The sequence below is a fragment of the Nomascus leucogenys genome, chromosome 18 (assembly GCF_006542625.1).
Source record: "Nomascus leucogenys isolate Asia chromosome 18, Asia_NLE_v1, whole genome shotgun sequence".
In the NCBI taxonomy this organism is placed as follows: Eukaryota; Metazoa; Chordata; class Mammalia; order Primates; family Hylobatidae; genus Nomascus; species Nomascus leucogenys.
In genome coordinates, this window is record NC_044398.1 from 38,089,355 (window position 1) to 38,110,707 (window position 21,353).

The following is a 21,353-nucleotide window of genomic DNA, read 5'->3' on the forward strand; positions in this document are numbered from 1 at the left end:
TGTATAAAAATTCTCAGATTCACTTCATTTGGCAATTATCTGGTTAATTTGATCAACCCCGCTCTAAGTGTCTTACCGGGATATTATGCATTTATAGCTTTGTCTGCCCCTAGTATTATTTACTTCTCTATCCTTCGCACCAGCGTGGCTCTGCACATGTGCTGCCTGGAAAGCCGTTAGCTGTCAAACTGCCCTCTTTCCCCTAGCGGATAATAAGAATTCAACTTTTATTTGGAGCAAAAGTTCCCAGGGGGTCACATGGCCCAATAACAAAAGATTATGATTTCTTATTGGTTTAATAGCATCTATTTTGTAATTCTGGACGTACTCTGTTTTAATTGGATTTGTTAAAGGAACAAAAGGGAATAGGTGCCTTACAATTAAAATAAAATATTAAGATGATTAGTTTAACAGACTAGAAATGCCTTGTTCATCCACCCTATGTTCAAAACATACAAACCAACCTCAAGAGAAGCAAAAGTCAAAGAACCAAAGGCAGACCTGGCCCCTTTGAAGCCCATGAGGTGAGCAGTGATTCCATTCCACCCAATGTGTTTTAAGCGCTGCTATTGCCAGACAGGTGTTATTTTGTTTTCTCCTCACAGCTCCTCTCCTCCTGCAGATTAGGAAACTGGGTCTCAGAGAAGCGGCTTGGCAGGGGAAATGTGCCAGGGCTTTGGCTGTGGTGTGTGTGCCCATGACCCTGGTTTACCTTCCCCATGACCCTGGATGGTTTCCTGAACCCCACAAGCTTCAGCCTGAACTCCTGTAAAGAGGATGTAAAAGTGGCTGCTTCCCCAAGGTCAGGGGAGGGCAATGCGTGGCCCTTGGAGGCTTTGGTTTTGGGGTGTGTGTGTGTGTGTGTGTGTTGGTGGGGGTTGGCACAGGAGGCAGCAGCATGGATGGGACCACACGACTGACAAAATGGGGAGCCCGGACTCCAGGTGCCAGCCCAGTAGAAACCACATTCAGACCCTGCAGCCTACTGTCCTTATGGACCGTGACCCCCGCCTCCCTGAGTGCAGGCTTTCAGTGAATTTATCCTGGGGGCCAAGAGGACACATTGCTCCTTTGAGCTGCACAGGCCCCCTTGTATCATGCTGGGGCATCTCCTCACATGGAATTCTTTCTGCACTGCACACCCTCTAGTTCTGGTGAGAGCCCGCTGGCGACAGCTCAGAGTCCACTGCAGCACCCCATCTGCCGCAGGACAGCTCGCAGCTCTGTGACAGCTTTGCTGACCGCCTACCACCAGAGAAGGTGTGAAATGACTGGGAAGGGGAATGCTGAGAGTCAACTCTAAGGACACAGCTGAACTTCCCACGGCCCTTTGAAGTCATTCACTCATCAACAGTATTTGTTGAAAACCTACTATGAACAAGGCACTGTTCCAGGCAGCAAACAAAATGAAGGTCCTTCTCACATTCTAGAAAAATCAAGCAAAAATAAGGTGTAATGACAGGTGTGATGGATGTTAGGAAGAGAAAGAGTCAGGATAGAGACATAGAGATTAGAAGAGAAGAGTTGGAAGACGTGCTTTTTTAGAAAGGGGAGGCCAGGAGGGCCCTCTCTGAGAAGACGATACCTGAGTAGAGATCAGAGGCAGTGAGGATTCAGGGAGAGGATTTCAGATGGAGGCAACATCCAGTGGAAAGGCCTCATTGCAGAGAAGAGGGGATGGACAACAAGAGGAAGGAGAGGAGGAGGACAGAGGAAGAAAGAAGGAAGGAGGAAAGGAAGGGAGGGTGGGAGGAGGCACAATAAAAGATAAGTAAATAAACAGGAGAAACCCAGCCCTGAGGCTGGTACCAGGCATGGGGTTGCACTGGGCTGGTCTTAATAGCCTCTGGGCTCCAGCAGGAAGCTACCGTGTCCTGGACTCCATACTCCAGGCCAGTGAGTGTGGGCATCAGGGGGCAGTGGAAATAGCCCAAGCATGGGAGGGAGTTGATTGGGTGGGTTAGAGGCTGCCTCTGCCACGTGCCCCCTGAGGGCCATGGCCAAGCCCCTTGCTCCTCTTCTCTGCCTATACTCATCGTGCTGGTCTACGCTCACTGCCCTGGTGAGCCCACCTAGTCTCATTGCTTTGAATACGATCTATACACTAACGATTGCCCAGTGTTTGGTTCTTGCCTGGACCTTGCTCCCCAATTCTGGACTCACTTAACCTACTGCCTACTTAGCCTTTCTCCTTGGATGATGATAAGCATCTCAAACCCTGCCTGTCCCAAGCCCAGCTCCCAGCCAGCTGCTCCACCACAGCCTCTTCCCGCTGGGCTGACAGCCTTGGCCACCTGTGGACACTCAGGGCCCAAACTGTGGCATCAGACTTGACACCTCTTCTTCCACCCACCCCCAATTAATAATGCAGACTGACCTTCCCCCACACACTGATACCCCTTATTTCTCTGCACTTCTCCTCCATAGCATCTGGCATCTAAATGTAGTTTATGATGCATTACTTGTTATGCTTGCATTTATTATCTATCCCCCCATTCTCCTCCCCCACCTACCCCAAGGCCTGTCTTGTTCACTTGTCCACCTCAGTTCCTAGCACAGAGTAGGCCCTTGGTCAATACTAGTTTAATAGATACAGTCTAGGTGCTTACAAGGTCAATCTTGATTCCCATGCCCTCAGAAAGGGTCTCAGCTCTCAGCTTTGTCCCAGATTTCATAGCTGAGAGTCAGCTGCTACATAATCAACTTGACTTATTCTTTTTACATGTACTGTTAAAGGATTTCCAGAACATGAATACATTTTAAGGGAGAGGTCCCTCAGGAAAACTCAGGTTGTCACTTGCATACAAAATATTTGTTGGTCACTGAGTGTGTACCCTCTTGGAGACAGGAATGCTTTCCAAATAGACACAGATGATGGCACGATGGATTGTTTGACCATGAGAACAAGTGCACTATGGGGCTGGAGAGTGATCAGTAGCATTGCACTTGAAGCCACCTTAACTGGGTTAGGCCAAGGGGAGAAGGATGGGAGCCAAGGCCAAGAGACAAGATGAAGCAAGGAAACAGCTGGTACTCTGGGAAGAGGTGGGACCAGGCTATAGAGAACACATGGAGGCCACTTCTAAGAATATCCCTTCAGGAAATAAGAACAAGACTTTTGATGGAAACATGCTTATGGTGGTGCCATTTAAAATAGTAAAAAACAAATTAGAAACAACCCAAATATCTAACAATAGATGAGCGATTAAATAATGTGTAATCATAGAATGAAATTAATAATAAACAGAAACTAAAACAAAACAAAACATTATTTTCCAAAAATGTCAAAAGGCAAAATGCTGAAGATGTCATGTTAGTGAAAAAACATCTGTCCGTGTGAGCCCTGTGTTCTCTGGCGCACATGCACCCCCACACCCAGAAAAGAGGAGAGAAAGAACGCCAAGAATATCAGCAACACTGCTCTCCGGAGGTGACAGTCCTGGGCTCTTTTTACTTTCCTTCTTATTTGTCTACATAGTTTTTAAATTCTCTGCAACAGATATAAAATCTATTTCTAACCAGAAAAAAAAGGTACAAACACACATTCACACACATGCACACACACACTCCACACACACACACACACACACACACACACACACACACACACACACGACTCCGCTTCCTTTCCTATTAGAGGACAGGGTGGTGGCGGGAGTTATTCACTGGAGCTAGATTTGCCTGGAGCAGTTGCAGATAGAGGATACCTGAGAGGTGTCTCCACCACTGCAGACACAGGAATTGGGCAGCAGGTGGAGAGTCTGGTTGCCTGAGGCAGCCAGTGCTGTCCTAGGTCATCTGTGAGCTCTTTATGCTGTCGCAGAGTGGAATGCAAGAGGTGGCCACTGAGAGTGGGGGAGGAGCACGCAGCCCAAGGGCAGCTGTTCCTGTTTCCCTCCAGAGATACTCTATCAGAGCCAGCCCACCCTCAGCCAGCCACAGAGGGCCGTGCTATAAACAACACGTGGCCTGTTATGAGCGGGTGGCCCGTATTATGGTGCAATGTGGGGAGGATATGTCAAGCAGAAGCTGAACTTTGTCCCTGCGACCTCCATCCAGAGGTGAAGAACTGTGGGAAAACTGTGGCCTACTTTTTGAAGGAATGCTTCAGGTTAGTGGAGAAAAAGGGTAGTTTGGGCTCATTCCTTGCATGGAAGGCCCTTGTCTTTCAGAAAATGCTGCAATGTCTCATCCTAAATTTCTTCTGTAGAAACTTTTCCTAAATTCAGATTTCCTTTTCCTCCTTGAATCTTCATGAGGTTTATCTGAAATCATGACTGAAGCACTTGACACTGCTCCCAATAAGAGAGATAGCTTTCCTTAGGACTTTGTGCAAACAGACATAACCATTGCCAGGAGAGTTGAGAATGATGTGGTCAGGACAGGGCAGCACCCTAGTAGCTTCCAGATAGGATGGCCACCCACAGGTTAGTCATGCCTGCTGTCCCTTTCCTGCTGTGCCTGAAAAGGCAGGTGGGTAGGCTGTAGGGAGCATGGGAGCTGTGAGGCAAATAGAAGTGAGCCCCACTCGCCTTCATTGCCAACCCAGGTTTAGTCCCATAACACACCTGAGCCCAGTTTATTGCTCTGCAAAATGGATTGGTCAATTGCTGGTTGTTTGAAGAGTGAACGAGGTGATAAAAATGTTAGGTGACCAGTGTTCAGTGGGCACTCAACAAACAGTCATCTGGCTTCTACCACCAGTGGCGGGTGCTGGTGGGGAATGCTGGTGGAGTCACCATACTGCACCGTCTCCATCACCTCCCTCAAACCAGCTGCTCTGGGCCACTCCCCACTGGTCAGGAATCTCAGATGGAGGAGTTGGAGAACAATCTTTGCTGATTTCCAAATACAAAGTCTTTGCAACCTTTCAAGCACTGACAAATTAATAATATTACTAGCGATTACAGAAAAAGAGATATAATAATAGCTACTTACAGATATAATTGTCCCTATACTCACTTTTAATCTCTAGAGCTGGCTACAGTTCAGTCTCCTCATTCAGTCGTCTGTCTAACAATTCCTACTGGAGTTGTACTATGGGTCAGGTTAGTGGATATGCAGTGAGCAAGGCTATACCTTTGTGTTTCTCGTGAAGCTACCATTTCAAGAGAGAGCAAATAAAAAAGAAAAAAAAAGAAAAGAAAAGAAAATAAGAGGGAGGGAGAGAGAGAAAAAAAAAAACAAGTAGCATTTCAGTTGGTGTAAATGCTCTGCAAATAATAATAGCTGATGATGTCACAGAGAATGCCAAAGTCAGAAAGGGCATATCAGTGGGGACGTTGCTAACTCAGACTGAGGTGGGTGGGGAGGTCCTTCCTGAGAAGGTGACATCTGAGCTGTAACTAGAATGCTAAGAAGAAGCCACACGGAAGGATTTTGGAAAGAACTAACAGGAAGAGGGTGTAAGCTGGAGGTCAAGGAGGGGAGATCGAAGAGCTGAGCAAGGGCAGTGCAAGGTGGGCCGTGTGCTCCTGGGTAGGGGACAACATAAGGCGCCCTCTAGAAGGATAACGCTGGCCGTGGGGAGGCAGCAGAGGCAGAGAAGGAGAGTGATGGAGACAGGCCAGCTGCAGGCAGGAGAGGAGGGGAGTCTGTGCTGAGGGGCATGGTGGAGGAGGGACCATGTGGATCCAGGCTCTGTGGTGGAAGCAGAGCAGATGGAACATTCTTCTAGATTGTATATGTGGACCAGGCAAAGAGAAAACCCAAGAGCAGGCTGGAACTTCTAGAGGGGCGTAGCACTTCCCGTATCTTTTCCTTCCTTTTGCCCAGCACAAAGTCTAAGTACCTCATGTTCGTATCTCATTTAATCCAGTCACTCCACTTCACAGATGAAACGCCCAGGGCCTAGTCAAAGGCCAGCATCTCTTTGGTGCCCTTTCCCAAGGACTTAGCTGCCATCTGGCTTTTCCATGCAAGCTTGGCTTTACAATGTTGGATGGCTCTCTTGGCCACCAATGGCTCTCTTGGCCACCCAGGAAGCTCCTGACTCATCATGTTCTTCAGATGCTGGCAGGAGCTGAGCTAGATCCTGTGGGAAACTTTCTTCCTAGTCCAGGTCAAGCCCCATCTTTATGGCTCATCCCTCCCCGAAAAAGAAGCATGCATGTGTTATTAGACCCAGTTCTAGGGGCTGAGATGAGTTCCATTATATGAGACTAGTAGGGAGCTCAGAAACTGAAAAATTGGCAGTGAATTGCATTGGCAATGGGCTGAGAGTTGGCGATGGGGCTGGCAGCAGAGTAGACATGGGTGTGGTTCAGTTGCACACCTTGTGTTCTAGGGTTTCAGGGGCCTGGAAACATCATCTAGCTTTCACTCTCTCAACTCTCCACTGATAGGAAGGGAGAAAGGGCCTGACATCACCCTTGATGCTGGGCAACAGTGAGAGACCATTGGAGGCCCAAGCAGAAGCTGGAGGCACCAAGCACCAGGCACTAACAAACTAGTCTGCAGACAACCACAGGGCACATGGGCCCTGCAGGATGGACAGCAGCTGTCTCAGTGCCTCCCATCTCCCCTGGAGGCTGAGGCTCAAACCCAGAAGGCATGTGATCACTCCAGCTTACAGGCCTGTCACAGCCCTGTCCTCCTAGACGTGTGACTTTGCATAAGTTTCTTAACCTGAGTCCCCATTTCATTGGCCAGGAGTGTTGTTCCATACTTGGTTCACATAGCATCTGTGTTGTTGATAAATGTATGGAGAATTTATTATGTGCCAGACCCTTTGCAAAGCAAAGACACTACCTAATTTTTAGCACATTAAAATGAGGTTTCTCCCTCTGTATGGATTCCGTGGACCACCCATTATAGGCCAAGCATTTTACAGACATTATAATTGAGTCACAACTGCCTGACGTGTCAATTTTCATCTCAACTGGAGGGATACAGCAATTGAGACTCAGAGAGGCTGAGAAACTTGTGTGGAGTCACAAAGACTCTAAGTAGAGGGCCTGCCTTTTCCCACTATACCTGTCATAAAAGTTGGGACTTGAGAAGTGTGTTCCCGTGTGTCCCATGAAGAATCCCCCTTTGCAAAGCCCAGCTCAGCCTAGGGCTTAACCACTTATTAGTGGGTTCTAGTGTTCAGGATAACTTGTAGAAAAAATTTACCACCAGACTTCTCAAAACACGGATTGCTCTCCAAACCCCATTACAGTAAGTAGCAATCAGGTTTGTTCTGCTAGGCTGGACCCTCCTGGATGAACAAGCAGTCACAGTTTAGTTTCCTTAGAGGGGTGACTGGTCAGGTGAAAGCAAGCAGTTCAAACACGTCTCCACCTAGCCTGTAGAGCAGCAAAAACACTCATAGAGATCCAGACTTTGGAGAGAGGATCCCGTGTGATCCCCAAAGCGCCACTGACTCGCACACCTGCCTTCCCAGGCTCGCCTGTGCCCTGGCCCCCGAGGACGCCCACTGTGCCCCAGCTAGCTGCCCTTCCTGGCTGGGGCTCAGACAAGCTTCCTCCTCTCCTAAATAATGCATTAGCTAGTGTCTGGGCTTTGTAAATAAAGCATACTCGGAAAACAGGCATTTCCAAAGCTGCTTACTCAAAGGAGGAGAGAAAGAGAAAAAGTAGAGATCCAAGCAGCTGTTTGGCACAGTTAAAGTAAATCGATAAGTGCAGGGCCGCCACCCGAGCGAAACTTACCCTGCTAGTCCCAGCTTCTCCTCTTCAACTGTGAAACTTTGTCACCAGGCAACAAGAGACGTAGGACCTGGAGGTCATTAGCACAGTCTTGACACCAGCTTGCAAAGTGAGAGGACGCAAGGCTGAAAGGGTCTCTAAGACACTCAAACTTCCCAACAGCCTGGCTTGCCTGCCAGGAGGAGGGAACCCCAGGGCTCACCCACTGTGATTCCTGCAGTTGGACTTTTCCTCCGGTTCACCCAGCAGTCAGTGGGAGAGGATCAACTCAGAGCCCCTGTCCATGGCACCGGCCAGGCGGATGTGGCTACACAGGGAAGAAGCCACACATTTCTCTTGAAAGAGACACATACTTAACTTTAATAGCATTCATGAAACATCACTCCCCTGTCTTAGAATTTGTGCAAGTATTTTTTTTTTCTGCTCTTTGGTTTTTGAGAGGGCTGTCTTTCATCTATTTATTTGAATTTAATTATTTCTTACGCTTTTGTTTCTCTTTGCACCCTTTTTCAACTGTTAAATCAGGGTAGCTACAATACTCATAAAATCATACAGCCCTGTAATCATATTCTCTTACTTGATCGTATGTCATTAAATGCTGATGTGTAGTTTCTGAAATCTGCATCCTGAATGAACACACGGCAGTAAGCCTTGTGCTTTGCTTTTCCTGCTGTTTCCAGCCTGGTATTATCAGGAATAAGGCTGAAATTATCTATTTGTGCATCTATAGTCTTTTTTTTTTTTTACAGTTTTCTTCTTACATTAAATTTCCAGAAGTTGAGAAAATGAGGAAAACAAATTAAGTATGAAAATTATTATGCAGATGATAAAGCATTGAAGAAAAATTAGAAAATGTATATGCAGAAATAAGAAATTGAAATGCTCTAAATTTTTCCACCTAGTCATAAATTAGAAAATAAATTAATTAGCAAATAAGTGAAATAAGTAATTTCAAATCCAAAATTAAATTTAAGTAGTAAAAATTTTGGAAAGTACAAAAAAAGCAAAATAAAATGACTTCAATTTAGAAATAAAAACAAAACAAATCATTAAATGAGAGCTAACTATAACATTTTGAATACATAAACATTACCATATTATGTTTTAAGTCCAAAAAATAAAATACATAATTTAATGTAGACAGCAAATGGATTTAAATAAATTTCTGAATGAAGATGACTAGAAAATTCTACTAGCCAGTATACTTCTAATTAGAATATATATGAATACATAATTTAAAATTGAAATTAAATAATATAAAAATCATAAAGCATGTAAAAATAAAATCAATATTTGAAAGAGGAACATATACAAGATAAATACATTTTAAAATATAGGTATATAAAACCTTATGAAAATTAAAAGCACTCAGGCCGGGTATGGTGGCTCATGCCTGTAATTCCAGCACTTTCGGAGGCCGAAGAGGGCGGATCACGAGGTCAGGAGATTGAGACCATCCTGGCTAACACAGTGAAACCCCTTCTCTACTAAAAATACAAAAACATTAGTCGGGCGTGGTGGCAAGCACCTGTAGTGCCAGCTACTTGGGAGGCTGAGGCAGGAGAATCGCTTGAACCCAGGAGACAGAGGTTGCAGCGAGCCGAGATCGCACCACTGCACTCCAGCCTGGGCAACAGAGTGAGACTCTGTCTCAAAAAAAAAAAAAAAAACCAACAAAAAAAAAAAAGAAAATTAAAAGCACTCATAATTTTGGCAACTGGCAGTAACTTTGTATTGTATAAACTTCAGGTTTTGTTTTTTTGAGACATAGTGTCACGCTTGTCACCCAGCCTGGAGTGCAGTGGCAGGATCTCGGCTCACTGCAAACTTCGCTTCCCGGGTTTGAGTATCTGGGATTACAGGCACCCACCACCACGCCTGGCTAATTTTTGTATTTTTAGTAGAGACAGGGTTTTGCTATGTTGGCTAGGCTGGTCTCCAACTCCTGACCTCAGGTGACCCGCCCACCTCGGCCTCCCAAAGTGTTGGGATTACAGGTGTGAGCCACTGCACCCAGCCAACTTTCAGATTTTTAACGTATATACAGCCTCATATTATGGCATAGATGTACAATAACAATCTGGTCAATTTACTAATGTTCATTTTTTACCATCATGCTGCCAAATATATGCCACTGATTAGTTTGTCCAGTAGCTGGCTTTTCATACGTTTGGATGAAGATTTTTGTTTGTTTGCATTTGTTTTCTTCGGTGTCAGGGCCCTGGAGCAAGATCTGGTCCTGGCAGGTGCTCTGAACAGTCAGTGTGTCGGTGTTTACGCTGGCTGCTCTGTGCCAGGCCTAGGGTAGACACCAACAATGAATTTCACCTCCCTGGCCTGTACACCACCTCCTTGCCCCACACCTCCATATCTTCATCTGTTAATGGAAATTATGGTAACTTCATTGGGCCTTTGTGGAAATTAGACAACAGGCAAAAAGTCTTCACACTTTCTAACAGGTTAAACAATTAAGTGTTATTATTAGGTCTAGAACTGTATGCAGATATTCCACATGTTAGAGAAATGAAGAGCGATAGGAAGTTATAACAGAGAGGTTTAATGAGCTGTTCGTCCAGCAGGGTGTCTCTGGTTTGAAAGGGTACATCTGTCTCTACATGGATTTCTAATGCCCTACCTGGATCTGAAGAGTAGAGCCCAGGTTGACCCAGATTTGCTTCTTAGGAGAAATAAATGGGAGAGAGAGGGAGTGTGTTTGGCTTCTCACTGAACAACTCTGCCCCTGCCACACTCTGCCCCCAGCATCTCCCCAGCTCACACATTCCCTACCCAGGAAGCCTCCCCTGGCAATGGCCAAGCAAGACTATTTTTCTCCTGTCCTGAGAAATAGCCCACACCTATCAGCAGGCCTGTGTTTCCAGCTTGCCCACATAAGCGAATTTTCTTCTCATTGTGGCTTGCGTATGCCTAGTGCTTCTTAACTCAAGAATCAAATCCCTCAGTCACTCACTAACCCATCTTACCACGTCCTCAAAAGTGTTTTTGCAAATAGGCAACACAACATGGGAGAATTTGGAGAGGCAGCAGGATTTTGAGATGTGTCTGCGTTAGCTCGGGGGCCCAGGTTAACCTGCAGGATCTCCATACATGTCTGCCATGTTAGGGCTACACCTAGCCTCCTAGTGCCAGGTGAAGAAGAGGATGGGCAGAGACCCCAGACTCCTTCCAGGGCTGAGAGGGTGCAGCCTTTAGCCAGATGAGTCCCTCGGCTGAGAGCCTTTGGTCTAGGGGCTAACCCACCATATCTGGAGGCCCAGCCACAGGCTGCTCTGCCAGCCCCCGATGGCGGAAGAGCTCTTGGAACATGCCTCTGGCTCCCTCCTCTCTGCCACCTGCTCTGGGGGCCTGGTTTCAGGGTAGGGTGGAGGTGTTGTTTGGGTGGAGCTGGCCCAAGGGAGAAGAGTCAAAGCAGGACTATGAGGCAACTCAAGGGCACTGATGCTGTGCAGCGTGGGGTAGGGAAGGCCCCAAGGCCACATGGCAGTAGCGCTCAAGCTTCTGAAGCTCGTCTAGGGGGTAAAGGACAGAGATTTGGTTAAAAATGAAGCAGGATGGGTGTAAATGACCTCTAAAAATAAGGAAGAACTTGAACTACCCACGAAGTCCTGATTCAGAGATAATCTTTCCATCTTTGAAGTCATCCAGTAGAGGTGGACACCTGTCCTGGGCGGGAAGGGAGTGAAAGGGTTGATGTGATGTCCCCTGTATGTCTGTCCATGCTAGGCCCAATAAAGCCAGGCCGGGTAACCGCCACAATCCTCACTGGCTTCGTTCGAGTTCTTCTGTTCTTCTCTGCTCCACACCAAGTTGCCCACAGGCCCCAATCTTGTCCTGTAGCTCAATGCAGGCACACAGCAAACCCTGAGGAGCTCCTCAGAATTGTGTCCACTGGGCTGACTGAGCAGGTGCCCAGGTTCCCAGGTTGCACAATTCTAAGGTCACCCAGAGGGGGACTGGCAGAGCCAAGAAGGTCTTGACCAGAAGCAGGCCCCACTCTGCCACTGCACTCTCCTTCCTCCAAGAGTAGAAAAGAATCTCCCCTGCTCCTGAACAATGTCAACATCGCCAGGACCACGCCTGTTGAGTAGCTCTGTGCCCACACCAATGCTAGCCTTTTCCAGACCCATGGTCTCACTGGCTCTCCCACACCCCTGTGTGACCGGTGTGGCCAGTGTGTTGCAAGGATGATATGGCAGATCAGAGCGGCTTGCTGTCTTGCTCGGGGCCCCCTATTTAAGTGGTGGAGGTAGAATTTAGATCCAGGTGTCCCTGACTTCACAGCCAGAGCTCTTTCTCAGGCTGCCTCCCACAGATCTCAGGAGCACATCAGAAAGCCAAGAGCCATTTGCAACATCTTATTTAATCTAAAACTTCCATAATAATGATGGATGATGGACGATGCAGTTTATTAACTCTTAAAGAAATACTTTCAACTAATCACCAGTTACCAACAAAATTCACATAGATCATTTTAAGAGTTCTGTAATCGCCTTCAGATTAATATGATTTTAAAACCATATTTTTAAAAAATAGAACTCACCATTGGTTAGGTGTCCTGGAACTGCTGTTAATGGCATCTTCCTCTGACGGTACCAGAAATAATGGAACTTCCTTGGAGCTGATAGCCAATGAAATGAGGAGTGGGATGGTGAAATGCCTTTTTCTTCTGTACACCATTCCACCGGATAGTAACATCACAAATGACCACAGGCAAAATTCTAGAACCTTGTCTGAAAGGGAGGAGAGCAGAGGCTGAATCTCATTTCCTGGATCCTAACAGGCACATTTAGCTCCACTGCTTTCACTCCTCTGTCCTCACTTCTAAAACAGAGTAGCAAGAGCAGCAGGCTGTGGTGCACCAACTCCACATGCTCATGGCTCTGGAGGGCTCAGCACAGGTCCTTTTCAAGGGGACGATCCTCACTGTCTCCAGCCTGGGCTCTGCCCTTGCCTATAGCCTTAAGAGCAGCCTACCCTCCAGAACTGGGTGGGTGGCAGAGTCACAGACACAGCAGGAGAACCAAATCTTCACTTGACCCTTTGCAAGCTAAAGCAGTACATCGGAACATGTTTTGCCTCTGCTTATTACTGGGTGTTGCTTGCTTGGATACATGGCCCAAATAGATGACTTCTCTATTAGGGATGAAGAGGTAAATCCCAGCCTGAGGGTTGCTTTCTGCTTATGGAAAATCTGCCAAGTAAAGAATGCAGAGGGATGGAGAGGCCAGGACAGAAGATGTGACGGTGGGGCTATGATGGGAAGGTGAAGAAGCACTGTCCCCCTGGGACACACGGGCAGCCAGGCCTTGTCCAGACTGAGCCCAGCAGAGTCCTGACACAGACCATGCAGGTGGAGCACAGTGTATGTGGGGACTGGGTCTGTAGGCACCTGAATAGAACTGTGGCAGAGGGGATGGATGGAGAGAACGGATATGATTTGGCTTGGTGTGGTGGAGCATCTTGAGAAGACCTGGTCTTGGGGGTAGAGCAGAGTCTCATGGAGTTGGGGAAGAAACGGCTGGAAAAGGAGCAAAGGGGCACCTTGGAGGCTGAGGAGCTGGGCTCTATAATCTCTGCTGAACAGAAGAGACATTTCAGGTGAAGGGAAAGGGGCTCCTCCCCACACTCTCCCCAATATTGCATTTTGTTACCCTTTTTCCTACCAGGGCAGTCCACAATGGGACTTCTTTGGTTTGATATGTAAGTCTTAATTTTAGCCATGTACATTAGTATGGCCTTTTAAAGGAACCATTTGGCTATAGGTAGCAAAATGGTAAATACTCATACTGTTTAACCCAGTAGCACCACAGCTAGAAATCTCTCGTGGATACACTCACAGAAGTACCCAGAGACATGTGCCAAAAGGAGCTCCTGGAAATGTCAGTTGTGAGAAGAAAGCCTGTCATGGGGGCGATGAATCAGTTAGGATCCAGCTGTGCAACCCTGCCTTGCGGCTGCAGAGATGAATGCGAAAGGGCAGTGTGAGCTGGTCTCCAGGGCTGCTGCAGCACAAGGGAGGCTGGGTGGAGAAGCGGGTGTATGATGTGATCCCACGTATGATTGAAGTTTTTTAGAACCAACCAAAAAAAAAAACTAGGTAGGCATATAGGCAGGCATATGGGTAAAACATTTTCTGGAACATACACTAGAAACTGGTGACTGTGGACACTTCTTGGGAGACTCTTAGGTCATATCTCATGGCCTTCCGTGTTGTTTGTATTTTATCCGTGAGCAAAACAAGGGGTCGGGGCAGGGATAAAGAAGGCCGAGATGTGGCAGGGGAATTCTGTGTGGGTTGTGAAGGAGGCTCCCAAGCCTGAGGCTGCATGTCCCCTGGAATTCTTGAGGCAGCCGCTTGTTCTGGCATCACAGCAGAGGGACACTGACTGCAAGAACCTAACCTTCAGCAGGCCAGGGTGGGGCAGGAAGAGCTGGACGACATCTCCCTGCGCTGCCCGCTGAGAGCTGCTCTGGGATTTGGGAAGTCTGCAGCTTTCCTGAACACCCTGGTCCCGTGAAGCCCAGGCAAGCCCCACCTCTCCCCTGTTTGTATTCTTGCCTTGGTATATTTAGTCACCACCATGGTTTTCTGTCCCACAGGAGATACCCTGGCTCCGACAGGACCATGCTGCAGAAGTGGCAGGTACAGTAGCTCCTCCAGAAGGAAGCCCTCTGGGAATGCAAACCAGAGAATGACCCAGGCCCCAGCGATGGAGAGGAAGTGTGTGGATCAACCAAGAAGGGATTTTATTATTTATTTATTTTTTTTTTGAGATGGAGTTTCACTCGTTGCCCAAGCTGTAGTGCAGTGACGTGATCTCAGCTCACGGCAACCTCTGTCTCCTGGGTTCAAGTGATTCTCCTGCCTCAGCCTCCCAAGTAGCTGGGATTACAGGCACCCGCCACTAGGCCCAGCAAATTTTTGTATTTTTAGTAGAGACAGGGTTTCACCATGCTGGCCAGGCTGGTCTTGAACTCCTGACCTCAGGCGATCCACCCGCCTCAGCCACCCAAAGTACTGAGATTACAGGCATGAGCCACTGTGCCTGGCCGGGATCTTATTTTTCTAATTTACCAAAATGTCCCAGACATTTCCCTGACCAGATGTCGGTGATGGAGGACAAATCTTGCACATTGGAGTCAGAGCTGGGGAATGTGCGTGTGTGCGTGTGTGTGTGTGCGCGCATGTGTGCGCACGCGCACCTGTACACTATGGATGCCTCCGAGTGGGTACACACACCCCATTTGTGAAGATACACATGTATACAGCCACATAGGGGGCGGAGCATGGGTGTCAATTCTTGTTCCTGGAGGCTACACATGGCTCCCAGCCTGGACAAGTTGACATTCAGCCCAGGGTTCTCAAAGAAAGGAAGAGACCCTAAGAGAGGCAGTTGTAGAGATTGGCGGACAATGAGAAAGTAGGTCTTAGTCACTCAGGTCCAAAATCCTCTCCCAAGGGGCAGGCCGAGGAAGGGAGAGCCCCTAAGAATGCAGGCCCCATGTCAGAGATGATGGCTGTATTGGATTGCTCACTCATTCAGCAGCCTTGGTGGATTTTATTCCCAATATGCCCTGTCTGCATTTGTGACTGTCCATCTGGAGGCAGAGGACCCTTAAGAGTGAGCATCACCCCAACAGGCAGGGACAGGGAATAGGCAGTTCCCAAAGTCCCAGAGGAAGCCAGACCATCGAGCCTGGGAGTGAGGGCCTCTGTCTCGGACTGCCATGGCCCCTCTGCCTATTTTCTAACCATCAATAGGTCAACAGTCAGTTCACCCACAGCATTTGTGCTATGATTTTAGTCAACTTCTGAGTACTGCATCCAATAGTTAACACAAAAGCATGTTTTATCCTTGGTGTTGGATGCTGAACTGCATTGGGTTTTTTTTTTTCCTTGCTGACTTTGCTTCCCAAATATATTTGCCTCTGTTCATACTGATATTTGTGTGTGGCTCCCTGACTTGGTGCTGGCTCCTGCATGAGATGTGCACAAAGTGACCGAGGGGCTGGCTGCCTGTCCTCACTCACAGAGCCAGGGCCTGCTGCTGAGGCCTGAGGGCGGAACCCCTGGCTTTGCGGGAGCATCAAACATGTTTGGTTTATCCCCTTTCTGTCTCTTCTGGTAGAAAAGGGACATCAGCAATTTTGAGTATCTCATGTACCTCAACACCGCGGCTGGGAGAACCTGCAATGACTACATGCAGTACCCAGTGTTCCCTTGGGTCCTCGCAGACTACACCTCAGAGGTAAGGTCTTCATGTGGAAACCACAGCTGCCCTCAGACGTTCGGACGTTGATAACAGAGACCCTAAGTCAGCATGCAGAGCCTTTGCTAGGAGTTTCTGTCACGTGAACCTGGGTACCTGGGCCTAACGGCTGCTGAAGCTCAGATCTCTCTCTTTTTTTTTTTTTTTTTTTTTTTGAGATGGAGTCTCACTCCATCACCCAGGCTGGAGTGCAGTGGCGCGATCTCTGCTCACCGCAACTTCCGCCTCCTGGGTTCAAGCGATTCTCCTGCCTCAGCCTCCTGAGTAGCTGGGATTACAGGTGTGCACCACCATGCCTGGCTAATTTTTTTTGTATTTTAGTAGAGACGGGGTTTCACCATGTTGGCCAGGCTGGTCTCAAACTCCTGACCTCAAATGATTCTCCCACCTCAGCCCCCCAAAGTGCTGGGATTACAGGCATGAGCCACTGCGCCCGGCCTCAGATCTCTTAACCCCATCGTGGCCTTTGGTATTTGGCTGCCTGGGTTCCTGTCCTGACTCCCCCTGTGGAATGATCAACACAACTAGCATAGTTGCTAACATGAGCCCCAGGGGGCTTCCTGGCTTACTCTCCACAGTGAAGGCACCTGATGCCATCTACCAAGATGGTGCCATGGGTCAGCCCTTGTGGGGCGAGGCAGTCACAAGTGAGGTGGGCCATGGAATTTGTTCCTAAAATCAACGTGTGCAGGAGAGGGGCCTGGGGAGGAAAGGAGAGAGAGACGCAGGGATACAGACACACAGAAAGGACAAGCTACTCTTCCTGTAGCTTGAGTTCAGCAACAGAGAGGATGGTGTCTGGGCCTCATCTGGGATCTGGACTGAGATGTGTAGTGACAGGGGAGGCTGATGGTGACATGACAAGAACAGATCCCTCATCTCTTTTAGCCTCCACCCCTGGGCCCCAGCAGGCACGGAAAGGATGGGGAGAAAAACTCCACAGCCAGACCAGGGTGATGTCTGTGCTTCTGTGGGGACAACCAAGCTATGGAGCAGTGTCCTGGCCACCTGGGCTCTGGCCATCTGGAGAGGTGCTGGGCCATATGTAAAGCACACAAGGTGGCTGAGCCACTTGTTCAGACGAGCCTGGCCAGTCCTGCGTAGGGCTGCTTGGATGGCAGACCCTCAGGATTTGGGAGAGGGAGACTCAGTCCTTTGTGACCTCTCATCCCCTCTTAAGACATTTAATGCGGCAAAACGTTTCTCACTAGCACTGGCTGCTACTTATTGCACTAATGGTCCATTGGAGGCTGAGGCATTTCAAGCACAAAACCTACTCACATGCTGCAAAGTGGTGGTTTGCAAGCCTTTTTTGTTTAGGTCATACTAGGTATTTAAAACCTTGATTATTTATCAACTTAAAAATTAGGAGATTTCTCCTTTAAAAAAATCTGGATTTCCAATATCTTTTGGAAAACGATGAGATCTGGCAACTAGGAATTTTTCTGAGCTGGCAAGATTGTGAAAGCTGAGTGTGGGTCTCCATGTGTCCCCTCCAGCACTCACTGGGATCTTAAGAGGGGCCGTTGCACTCTCGCCCCTGCTTCCCCCTGGCTTTTGCAGGCATTTGAGATAGTGACACCCTTGGCCCCCAGTGGAGCTTTGAGGATTCACTGCTAGTGGAAAGAAAGGGTTATTAGCCAGGCACAGTGGCTTATGTCTGTAATCCTGGCACTTTGGGAGGCTGAAGCAGGAGGATTGCTGGAGCCTAGGAGTTTAAGACCAGCCTGGCCAACATAGTGAGACCCCGTCTCTATCAAAAATGCAAAAATTAGTGAGGCATGGTGGCACACATCTGTAGTCCCAGCTACTTGGGAGGCTGAGGTGGGAGGATTACTTGAGCTCAGGAGGTCAAGGCTGCAGTAAGCCAGGACCACTCCGCTCCATACCAGCCTGGGAAACAGAGTGAGATTCTGTCTCAGAAAAAAGAAAAGAAAGAGATACACAGGTACCTCTTCCTATAAAGAAATGCAAACCCCAGCAATTCTTGGCTCCTCTGCTAACATGCAGAACATGAAAAGAAAAAGTTTTCCAGAGCACCTGGCTCTGAAACTGGTCCTGTTTTCTCTGCAGTATATTCCAAGAGAGGGAAGGGGTGCTCACAGCATGCTTTCACTGCCCGGAAAGGAGTGGACCTCCAGGAAAAATGAGCAAGTTCCTCTCATTTCCTCCCTGAACAGATGACTTCTAACTTCCTGTAAAATCAGTTTGATTCTAAGCAAGGACCCTGAACTTTTGGAGTACATAATGCAGTTTAGGAGCCAAGTGCCTCATAGACAACACGAATTCTTTTAAAAGTGTCTTTTCAGTAGCTGGAGGCCATGTTCTGATTTGGGTCAACTTGGAACAGGTTGAGTGTGAACTCAATCTTCCCCTCCTCTTATTTTTCATCTCTCCCTTTTTAAGTCTTTGTGGATCACTGGCTCTGGGGCCATAAAACTCCAGCCTGCCAGCTAACCACCAGAGGCGGGTCAGACCAAAAGACTGTAAACCAATAAAGAGAACCATAAAACTCAAGAGCGTGGCTCCTAGGGCACAAGCACGTCCGGGGAGTTAACTCCAGCTGCACATCTGCCTTCTAGACATTGAACTTGGCGAATCCGAAGACTTTCCGGGATCTTTCAAAGCCCATGGGGGCTCAGACCAAGGAAAGGAAGCTGAAATTTATCCAGAGGTTTAAAGAAGTTGAGAAAACTGAAGGTGAGTAAATCCAGCTTGATTTTTTGTGCGGTGTTATTCATCTGGATGCCCTAAAATGATAGTTGATAACAATTAAGGTGGTCACCTAGCCTACAAGTAATTACATTTGAATAGAGGACTCTAACCTGGTGGTAAGAAGTGCTTGGGGAGCTTCTAGAAAATACTGATGTCCAGGCCTCACCTCTAGAAATTTGGATTTAAGTAAGTCTGTGGTGTGGCACAGCCCGGGGGATTCTAACATGCAGCCTGGCTGGAGAAATATAATGCTAGGAGGTAATGACTCCATGCCTAGGGGCAGGCAATGGCAGAAGAAACTAACATTTATTCAGCACTTTCTCTCTGCCAGGGGCAGGCCAACCTGTGTTCATATATTACAGTGGTCCATTTCACAGAGAAGGAAAGTGAAATTCAGAGAATTTAAGCAACTTACTCAAGATCACAGCCACTAAATGGCAGAGCCTGCATTTGTGTGACTCTAGCTCCCAAACTTTGTCCATCTACACGTCATCTTTAGACGTTTTGCCACATTCCTGTGCCACCTGTGACCTCATTGCCTGAATGTTTTTCTTTAGGTCTGTTCACTTCCTAAACGTCAATGAATGTATGTTTTTAATGCCGTTCATGAACACAGTGTAGCATGCATATCTGCCTCGCGTGAGCGCAGGTAAGGAAGCAGCCCTCAAGCATGTGTTTTTGTTGCAGGAGACATGACCGTCCAGTGCCACTACTATACCCACTACTCCTCGGCCATCATCGTGGCCTCCTACCTGGTCCGGATGCAACCCTTCACCCAGGCCTTCTGTGCTCTGCAGGTGAGCTGCCGCCACTCTCCATACACACACACACACACACACACACACACACACACACACACACACGCCTGTATCACACAGACCAAGACCTGGGCTTGAACAAAGACAGGATGCCTCTGCTAAAAACTCAGTCATTAGCCATTGATTCCCAGTTGACCTTGGCTCCAGGATTCTGGTTCACCAGCCAAGGCAGGCTGTTCTTCCTCAGTTACACTTGCACATCTGCCCAACGAAGTCTTGCAAAATGATTCTAAAAAATAAGAAATGAGACATGAAAAAGTGATTTAACATAAATAAGATTTAGTGGAAAAAGAAAAAGCAGGAAGCTTGGAGACTAGAAAGGCAGGTGGTCAAGGATTAGAAAAATAAATACGAGAAGGAACAATGAAAACAATATGACTCAAGACATCAGAATGCACAAATCTGTACCAAGAACAAACCGAAAGGCTTCGAAGGACAAAACCAACTTACCCACCCATATGCTAACAGACCATTATACCAGCTTAGGGTCGCCAGGTTTAAAATAAAAATACGTGATGCCTAGTTAAACTTGAATTCCAGATAAACTATAAATTATTTGTTGTTTATATGAAATTTAAATTTAGCTGAGCCTCCTGTATTGTACATGGCCAGTCTGATGTCTAAGTGTTGCCAGGTTGGTGTCCAAGGCATGGGGGATTTCTGGGATGGAGTCTTTCATGGGCACTGCTGTGAGGGTGCTGAGAAGCTCCTTTCCCCTCTTCCCCTCACAACCCTATCACTGGGATCTTGCTTCCAAGGAACCCTTTTATCCCAGGGCACAGCTTTTGAATGGGGAGATAGCCCTCAGATAGGGCAGCTGGCTCGGCTGACTCTGAAGTGAATATAGCACAGGGTGTATGGGCTGCCCCGATCCAGACCCTGCAATGGTCCGATGGAGAGAAGGGCATGAGCTGGGGTGGGCAACAGGCCACTGAACACACAGACTTGCTCTGACACCTGAGCCTCATCTCAGAAAAGTCTGGGTATCCCAAGAACTGTGCATTTGGGTCTGACCTCACCAGCGAGGTCACTCTTTATGGTCACTCAGAGGACCTTGACCCCGAGAGACCAAAGGCCACCCTGCATCAGCACTAAAGCCAACTCTGAGCCCTGGGGCAGGAATGGGTAGGCAAGGTCAAGGCACTTTCTCCAAATAAGGAGCAAACTTCCTCCTGTCTTACATTTCTTGGCACAGCCTTCTCCCTCCTTGACGGCATAACTCGTCTAGACATTGTATAACCCCCTCTCTCTGGAAATTCACTCAAAAATAATAAGTGTGCTTCCCCTGAGCCTTTCTCAGGCAACAAGCATTTTAAGTAAGTTTGGTTTGGAGAACAAATGGTCCCAGAGCTGCACCCCATGCCAGGAATCCCATCCAGATGTTGCTCATTAATCTACAAGAAATGATGATCACCGTTGACGATGATAGTGATGGATTCTGCCGCTGGTTTCTATCCTGGGAATTTAAGTGTTTAAATGTTCAGAATGCTTTTGGAGTTTCCTCTTGCCCCTTCAGGAGGCTGTATTACAACCCAAAACCCCAGCTCTACGTGTTGCTAAGGTTCTTTTCACATTGGGAGGAGACAGAGTGAAATAGAAACAGCCTCAGCTGTGAGATTTACATCACAGCTCTGCCACTTAATAGATGCAAAATCTTCTGCAAGTTATTTTACCTCTGGAAATGAGGGTTAATTATGCACATCTCTCTGGGCTGTAGGCTGTTGAGAAGATTAAATGAGAAAATGTGGAGAGAACCCCCAGCTCAGGGCTTGATGCTACATAGGTGATCAATCACTGTTAGTTCCCTTCTTCCCTCTGCAATCAGCTAGATCTAATCTGAGTAGGTCTGAACTTGTCCAGGCTGGTCTCCTCTGGTTTAA

The 21,353-nt window shown here is 47.6% G+C and overlaps 1 protein-coding gene across 1 annotated transcript in view; it reads left to right on the forward strand.

The window, feature by feature from the left end:
* WDFY4 (WDFY family member 4) overlaps window positions 1–21,353 on the forward strand; it is a 293,287-nt gene that overhangs the window by 238,361 nt on the left and 33,573 nt on the right. Inside the window, exons 48-51 of the mRNA XM_003278166.4 lie at window positions 14,271–14,313; window positions 15,800–15,919; window positions 18,523–18,640; window positions 19,343–19,452. Coding sequence (XP_003278214.2) covers window positions 14,271–14,313; window positions 15,800–15,919; window positions 18,523–18,640; window positions 19,343–19,452 — 391 coding nt within the window. The remainder of the gene's footprint in view (window positions 1–14,270; window positions 14,314–15,799; window positions 15,920–18,522; window positions 18,641–19,342; window positions 19,453–21,353) is intronic.